The following is an 8,932-nucleotide window of genomic DNA, read 5'->3' on the forward strand; positions in this document are numbered from 1 at the left end:
GAAAATATTGAAGTTCTTTTGTGTGTGTACTGGGGACTGAAGCCAGTGGCATTCTAACTCTCTAACTCTGAGCTATACCCCCCTGTTTTTATTCTTTATTTTGAAACAGGGTCTCACTAAGTTGTAAATGTCCTCACTAAGTAGCTGAGGCTGGCCACGAATCTGCAATGCTCCAGTCTCAGCCTCCCAAGTATTGGGACTACAAGCATCCGCCACCAAACCCGGCTTAAATTGGAGTAAATTTAATTGTTAAATTCATAAGAACTTAAATCCTTCATAGCCAATTTAGTTCTGGTTACTCCCTAAGGATCATGTAACTCTAAATGTTGAAAATTAATTAGGCTTCTTTATTAGGTAGTTACAATCAGATCAAAACAGAGCTGTTACTAAGTCAACTTCTGAGATATAAAATTAGCTTTGATATATAAAGAAATTATCATAAATCATTTTATCACTATATATTATATACTCTTAAAATCTAGAAAGGATCTAAGCAAATATTTACTCTTGTAATTTCTAATATTTCTAGAATCTAAGAAAACACAGATACACCACAAGCGGGGGGGAAGCATTTGTGCAACAAATAAAAAATGTATATAACTTCAGAGGGCCAATGCTAAACTTTTCCTTTTTTCCCCAGGCTTAGAAATCTTGGATCTTATTCTATTCTCTCATTTTACACTAGAGGAAACCAATGCTCCAAAAGGTGAAGAGATTTGCCCAAGAACACATTGAGTTCCCACCAAAGAAATGAGTATCCACATTTTATTTTCCAGAACTTCTACAAAACTCTTTCCAGTTTGTAAGTTAGCATTTTATTTCATCTTCAAAACAACTATGTGCAAGTTACTATTACTATTCCTTCTAAGAAAAAGGAAACTGTAATCTAAATTTGCAAAGATAAATAATGGGGCTGGACTTCACATCACCTGCTTTTCTCACTCTAATTCCACTCATAACACTAGCAAACAGTAAAATTGAAAAAAAAAAAAAAAAAAGAATGACACAAGAAAGGAAGAAATTCCAACCCTAGTTCTTTAAAGTATCATAGATCTCAAGTGGGGGCCCAAGAAAAACAACAAATAAATCAGTGGCAAACAGAACAGGAAATAGGACTATCCTAATGATCCTACAACCATCACAGTACAAAATCATGTAGGGTCATGCCAAAAAGGCTAAATATGGTGCAAGAACCATTTCAGTACTAAAATTTGTCAAAAGGAAAACTAAGTACTTGAGGGGAAAAAAAATTATGTGTATCTAATACATTTTTAAAATCTAGCAATGCAAAAGCAATGTGTGCTACTAAAAACTCACTTAGAAAATAAGACAAACAATGCATACTGACATTCCCCAAATTCACTCACCAATATCAGCACCAAAGTTAACATTTATTAAGTATTTACTAAGCTCCGGACATTATTCTAAGTAGTTTCCTATCATCTCATTTATGGCGCCCAACTCTATAGTAGGGACTAGCAGATTATCTTCATTTTTCAGATAAAGGAATTGAGACATATATTAAATATCTTGACAAAAGCAACTTCACTACACATTTACCAAGTGCAAGACACTATGGTAGAGGACAGGGGACAAAAGTAAAACAATCCCCCTCAAAGGGCTTATGAAACAAAGAGAATGATAGACAATAGCCAACATTGCAAGTAAGGGCAATAAAAAATAAGCACAGAGATCTACACTTACGAGTTCAGAGGAGTACCTCATCCAAAGTGGGGGAAAAGGCCAACTTGCCTAACACTGGTAGAAAGCAGGTAAGAATGGTTAAGATACAGAACAGAGAAGGCAAAGGCTCACACAGGAAAAGCACTAAGTAGCATGCAAAGAAATTTAGACTGTCCTACAGGCCAACAGTATTTTAACATCATTCCTCAAGACAACTTCTGAGAAGTACCAGGGGATATCATTGGCTGAGAAGTAGAAAGCGGTGATAAAAAAATCACAGATGGGTCAAAGTTTGGAGTTGAGTGAAATTTGTTCAAATTTCTGGCTTTGGCAAATAGATGAGAGTGCTTTCTTTAGTGGTAGTTTTTTTTTTCTTTCTTTTCTTTTCTTTTTGTTTTTTTTTTTTTGGTGGTACTGGTACTGGGGTTCCTGGAAACCCTTCTACCTCCGGGATATGCTCCAAGACACCTTTTTTTTCTTTTTTTTTTTTTTTAATTTGAAACAGAGTCTCTTAAACCAGCGACGCTGGCTTCAAACCTGTGCAATCCTCCTGTCTCCGCCTCCCAAGTGCTGGGATTACAAGTGTGCACCACCATGCCCAGCTAGTGGTAGGGATTATAAGAGCAACAGTCTGAGCAAAAATGAACAAGAACCTTATAATCATACTTTGTTAATCCACATAAGTTAAATAGTTTGATGTTACTTGTGACCTAAGATTACTTTAGCCTAACTTCATCTATTTGAATAAGCTTCATAAAGAAATAGATGGTCTAATTTTATAAATTATATTCTCAAAGTGGTCAAGTCTAAGCAGTGTAAATACTTTTTTTATATCTGCCAAATCATTTTTGGGTTAGAAAAACAAATACCCACCATATGAAGAATGAAACTAGACCCCTACCTCTCATCCGTTACCAGAATTAACTCAAAATAAATAAAGGCTTAAATGTAAGACCCGATTTTATTAAACTACAATAAAACATTTCAAGACACTGGAATGAGAGAGTGTTTTTTTTCCCCAAAAATGACAGAAAACAAAAGCATAAGTAGACAGTAGGATTATGTCAAACTTTCTGCTTTTTGTAATACAGTTTTAACACTAGTACATCTCTCTAAATGTCTTATCAGAACTCCACCCAGAATTTTGTAAGGCCTTACAAAAGTCAATATTAAACATAGAAATAGAAGCCAGACACAGATACACCATTATAATTCCAGTAGTTGGGAGGCTGAGATAGGAGTATCTCAGGTTTGAGGTCAGCCACAGCAACTTAGTGAGGCTCTCGGCCACTTAAGAACCTGTTGCAAAATAAAAAGTAAAATGGACTAAGAGTATAACTAAGAGGTAGAATACCTCCAAGTTCAATCCCCAGTACAAAAATAAAAAATAAATTAAATATATACACACATAGGATGTAGTGCAGAGTGAGAAAAAAGATTTCATGAGAACCACTTTGTATGTGAAACTTTACACTCTCTCTACCCAAACTATTAAGAAAGTTCTGATAATATTTTAAATCTGATTCTGATTATGAGCCATTTATAAGTTGTATCATTTCACCAGGAAAAACTATCTTATAACTATGCTCATTACTGACCAGGACAGAATTCACAAGTAACTCTACAACCACTTTAAATACCATCAGTCTCACCCCATGCTTGGGAGGCTGAGACAGTAGGATGGTACAGTTTGGAAGCCAGCCTCAGGTACTTAGTGAGGCTCTCAGCAACTTAGTGAGACCCTGTTTCAAAATAAAATATAAAATAGGTCTGGGAGTATAGCCTAGAGATAGAAAGCCCAAGTTCCACCCCTAGTACAAATAAATAAATAAATAAAAATAAATAAATACAGTCTCTTCAAATTTCAAGCCTCCTCAAAGTTAATGGTGGACTAAGATTGAAGTCAGATGATCTAAACTTCACAAATAAATTTGCACAACAAAAATGTGATTATTCTCATAGTAATACAGAGTTTAATACAAATTTTAAAAGCTATAATTAAGCCAAGTGTGTTGGTGGACACCTGTAATCCCAGTACTTTGGAAGCTGAGGCAAAAGAATTGTGGGTTAGAGAGGCCAGCCTCTAAATCTAAGCAAGGTCCTTAGCAAAACCGATTCAAAACAAAATAAATAAATAAAAAGGCATAGGGGTGTAACTCAGAGGTAGAAAGCCCCTGGCTCAATTCCCTTTACCAAAAACAAGAACAAGCCAAAAGAAGCTACAATTAAGAATACAAAATCACTTAAAAAAAAAAAAAAACACTCGCAGTATGCCTCTTGAAATAAATGTAGATAAAAAATCAGAGTAAGCTAGGCGTGCTGGCACATGCTTGTAATCCCAGTGCTTGGGAGGCTGAGACAGGAGGATCACACAGGTCGAAGCCAGCCTCAATTTGTGAGGCTCTCAACAACTTAGTAAGACCCTGTTTCCAAATAAAGTATAAAATAGGTCTGGGAGTATAGCCTGGAGGTAGAAAAGCCCCTGGGTTCCACCCCAGTACCACCAAAAAGAAAAAAAAAATCAGAGTAAAAAAAAAGGGGGGGGGGGTAAATAGTTCATATAGCTTTATAAATACTTCTCACGGGTATTCATGACCACCACGCTCCTTTTAGAGACACAAAAACAGAAAGCTCAGCCTATTACAGGTGAGGTTCAAAGTGCCCCGGGACTGAAGGCGGGAGGTGCAGGGACTCAGGGCTGGTGGACGTGTCCTAGCCTTCAGGGCAGGCCTGGGCTACACCGGCTCCCAGGCTGCAGGCCGAAGGACACTCCCCCCCCCCCCCCCCGGCCTCCAGGACCCCCAGGCCCCGGGACACTCCCAAGGCCTCCGCCCACGGGGGACCAACCAGGCCGCCGGAGCATCGCCATCGCCCGCGCCCGCTGCCTAGCAACGCAGCGGGGCATCCAGGCATCCAGGCAACGCGTCCAGCCCGGCCCACCCGGAGGATCAAAGCGATTCACGCTACCTCCTTTTTCTTCTGTCCGCCCCCGAGCTGGATGCAGAGCAGCAGCAGCAGGAGCAGGAAGGGGAAGCTCCCGGTGGGCAGGTACCGCAGCCGCCGCCCCGTCTGTCGCCGGCGTGAAGGAGCGGCCCGGGCACCCATGGCCGCAGGGCTGTGTCTCCTCCACGCGCGGTAGCCGTGCGCGCCCAGCTCCTACCGCGCCGCGCACCTGTCAGGCCAGCACCCAGAGCCTCCCGCCTGGGCCCCGGGGCGGCTGCGGCTGGCGACCGAGCGGGGAGGAGGCCGGGACGCGGAGGAGGAGACTGGCTGACGGCGCATCCGGTTCACAGGGAGAGGGAGCGGGAAAGGCTGGATGGGCAGGAAGTGGGCGTGGCCAGGGTGTGATCCTCCTGCGCGGTGCTCCCCACTGGAGCTTTCCCTGAGACCACGCCAGCAGAGCACGAGTGGGGAGGCGCGATTTGCTACTCCTATACTGAAATCTGAAGCTGCCAGGTCTGAAACCATTATATAGAAGGGACCTGGTCGTCCTACACTTTACCTGGAGCCTTAGATCTGATTGCCTGATTGGATATTGAAGAGCCTTGAAGAATAGGAACCTGCTCCCTAGACTCCTGAAGCCTCCGTTTACATTAGAGCAAGTCTAGGAGCACAACTGGGCCCCCTCCTGAATCTTCTGAATTGTCCTAATATACTCTAGACCATCCCAGATGCATAGAAGCCGCCATGCAACTTCACAGCTGGTTCTTCCACCCCCAACTGAGGGGCCTGCAATGTAGTCCTCGATCATGTTCATTCACTAGGTGTGGAGTCCGAGTGTAATGACCACTGTTCTGGTGGCTTTCAGAGCAAGAATAAATCGAACTAAAGAAATTCCTGTTCTCTGAATATATTAAGAACAAAAGGAGAATTTGTCATCAAACATTTCATATGAACCAAGTGCTATTCTGATGTCTCATGTGTACTTATTTTAGTCCTCCACTTCAAGGGTTCTTTTCACTTGTTCCATGAATACCTTTAATAAAGGTGAACTCTAGCCTGCATCTTAAATAGTATTTTTATTTTTTTTATTCATTTATTTTTGTGGGTCTGGGGATGGAACCCAGGAGCATTCGACCTCTAAGCTACACCTCTTGTCCTATATTTTATTCTTTTTTTTAAAACAGGGTATCACCAAGTTACAGAGTGCCTCACTAGTAGCTGAGGCTGTCCGCTAACCGCGATCCTCGGGTCTCAGCTTCCTAAATGCTGGGATTACAAAGGTGCACCACCACACCTGGTTTAAATAGTATTTTTAAAAGCATGAAATCAAATACATGGAATTACCAATGAATCAATGATAAATACTATAAAAATAAAACAATTCACCTTTTTCATATTGACTAATGAACATTTGTATTTTGCGGCTACTGGACAGCAATATAAATGTGAGATTTTGTAAGCATTCAGACATCCCAGAGTGATTATAGTTGAACAAGAGACACAAAATTTTAGGAATATTACTAAACCAAGTAGCATAGGGAATATATATAATTTCTGCAATTCAATGACAGTTCTAACAAATTTGGTAATTTTGAAATAGTGGGGATCCTGCCGGGCGTGGTGGTGCACGCTTCTAATACCAGCATTTGGAAGGCTGAGACCTGAGGATCATGGTTCGCAGACAGCCTCAGCTAGTGAGGCAATCTGCAACTCAGTGAGACCCTGTTTCAAAATTAAAAATTGGGCAGGGGGTATTGCTCGGAGGTCACATGCCTCTGGGTTCCCTCCCCAGACCCACACACACAAAAAAGAAATAGTGGGGATCACAATACTTCATGACATCCTCAAACCACTGTAGTGGTTAAAATATCTGTAGTTTCTATAGAAAACAAAGCCACAGGTACTGCTAATATTATAGTTTGTTACCTGCTTTTATAAAGGAAGGAAACAATTTTGTGAACTATCAATAGAAATAGGGTTACAATTTTTCAGTACTAAGTTCACAGATACTTAGAATTTTTGGACTCCAAATTAAGAATGTTTGCTCCACAACCACCTTTTCAGGGAAGTGCTAGTATAACAATTTTCATATAAAGAAATTAAAGTCTAAAAGACCCATTTGGAGATTACCCAGTATATCTAGAAAAGGTTGGAGCCAAAGATTAGAATGTGCACAGTGTAGCTCTATAGTCAAACTTATGCTATACCACTGTTTTAAAAGTTTACAGGTAACTCTGTGTCCCAAGCTTTGGATTTCTATTATGTGCGTATTTTGCTTATTTATCACTCCTATTAAAAGAAAACCTTTAAATTAAAATGAACAGAGCTTATCTGAGAAAAAAATATTCATAAATCTGGCAGCACTGAGAGGCAGAAGGGATTCAGAAAGCTCAGCCCCAGCAGGTAGGCAGGCAGTTTTTATAAGCAAAGTGAGGGAATTACTTGCCATACCTTTTGGAGGCATGATGTGATAGGCATTTGGCCAATGTCAGTACGGTCTGATGGGAGGTCCCTGGTTGCATAAACAATCCGCTGATTGGCTGTTTGTGATTGGCTGAAGCTCATTTGCTGTAGTTGTTTCTCAAATTCATTATAGGAGAAATGTTTCCAAGTTAGAGTGTGTTTACATTAGAGTTCTTGTGTCTGGGAACAACTCCTGGTTAATATCCTTCTCCTTGTTTTGCCTTTTTTTTTTTTTTTTTTTTTTTTGGCAGGGTAGGGGAGTGCTAGGATTGAAGCTTGGGGCATTGTACCTCTGAGCTACATCCACAGTCCCTTCCCTTTAGTGAGATAGGGTCTCACTAAGTTGCTCAAGTTTCCCTAACTTGATGAGGCTGGCCTAAAACCTGTGATCCTCCCGTCACAGCCTCTCAAGTACCGACTGTAGGCATGTGCCACCCACCGGCCTCATTTCAACACTCCCTAAGTAGAGTCCCTTGTCTTTACTTCAAGACCTGTGAAAATTGCCCCAAATTTTGGCTACTTGGAGACAAGAATAAATTTACAGTCTATATCAACATCTACATATATTCAATGTAATCAAAATCCTTCGTCTTCACTTTTCCCCAAAAAAATTGGCCTAATTCACTTATTGTTATCATTGGTACCACCATCCCAGTCAGCAATTCGCAGAGCCTCAAAGCTGCAATCCGCTTTCCTTATTATCTCCAACTATACTGCCATCTGCATTCAGTTTCCAATTTCCCCCACCACACAACATCTTAGTAATAAAGGCTAGATCATTTTTAGTTGATCTTCTTTTCCTTATTTATAATCTTAGCATCCTCTCTAGGAACATAATCCAAAATTCTTTGATTCTGCCTTCCTGCATTCGATTCTCAGTAAAGCAGCCAGAGTGATCCTTTTTAAACATACATCAGTACAAAGTATTTTCTCTATCCCCACTGGAAAGAGCTAAGTCTTCTGTGCCCTCAGGACCTCTCATTACCTTGCATCGGGCTCCTTTCCAACTTTATTGTCTGTTTTTCCTTTGCTTTCTTGCTGTGCTCCAGCAAGGCTATCTGTTTTGATTTTCCTCTGCTTCTAGACTTTGCATTGCTGCTTTCTGGGTTGTAACCCTTTCACCTTGAAAGATTTTTCTCTTTTATTCAAGCTGAGACCCCATCTCTAAATGTCATCTCCTAATCTCTCCTAATCTCTCAAATGACCATATCTAAAAAAAAATAATTACCTTTTACTCACACTTTAACGTTATATAGTACTCATACTATTACTACCTAACATTGTGCTATTTATGTTTTTTCTAGTCTCCCAATTAGTATGTAGATGTCATAGGACAGGGGCTTTGTATCCACACTGTCTGAAATAGTGTGTGCTTTATGTTTTTGTTTTGGTTTTTTTTGCCAATGTCAAAGTTTCTTTCAGTCACTACAATTCTAAATTTCTATGGGAATGCCACAAATCAGAGGGTAAGTATACTTTATATTCAGAAAACAAGGGAAACCAATATTTGGCCTAAAAGAGGTATAGCTTTTGATTGAGAAGACCCTACAAGAATTCTAAGGGTCCATAAATTCATGTTTGCTCAATCTTGTGTCTCTACAACTTGGGCAAAGACTGATAATGATCAGGGACCGTGGTGGGGGGGGGGGAGCTGACTCTAGAGAGCTATAACTAAATCATTTCTCACAAGACTAAAGGGGAATTCCTTCTAAGGATTTTGAAATGTTGGCCCTAGGAAACATTATCTGACAAACACCAGTATAATGATATTTTCTGAACTCTTCTTTTTCAGCACTTGCTCAAAGATGGACTTTTCAGGTCGACCTCTATATTAGTCAGCTTT

The 8,932-nt window shown here is 40.3% G+C and overlaps 1 protein-coding gene across 1 annotated transcript in view; it reads right to left on the bottom strand.

The window, feature by feature from the left end:
- The window catches only part of TUSC3 (tumor suppressor candidate 3), a gene marked incomplete at its 3' end in the record, with an annotated part of 159,697 nt that extends 154,864 nt beyond the window's left edge, over positions 1 to 4,833 (bottom strand). Inside the window, exon 1 of the mRNA XM_080710637.1 lies at positions 4,651 to 4,833. Within this exon, the coding sequence (XP_080566763.1) occupies positions 4,651 to 4,788 (138 nt within the window). The 5' untranslated portion in view covers positions 4,789 to 4,833. The remainder of the gene's footprint in view (positions 1 to 4,650) is intronic.
- Between the last annotated feature and the right edge of the window lie 4,099 nt (positions 4,834 to 8,932).

This window comes from Muscardinus avellanarius (assembly GCF_963383645.1).
Source record: "Muscardinus avellanarius genome assembly, chromosome: 14".
Classification (NCBI taxonomy): Eukaryota; Metazoa; Chordata; class Mammalia; order Rodentia; family Gliridae; genus Muscardinus; species Muscardinus avellanarius.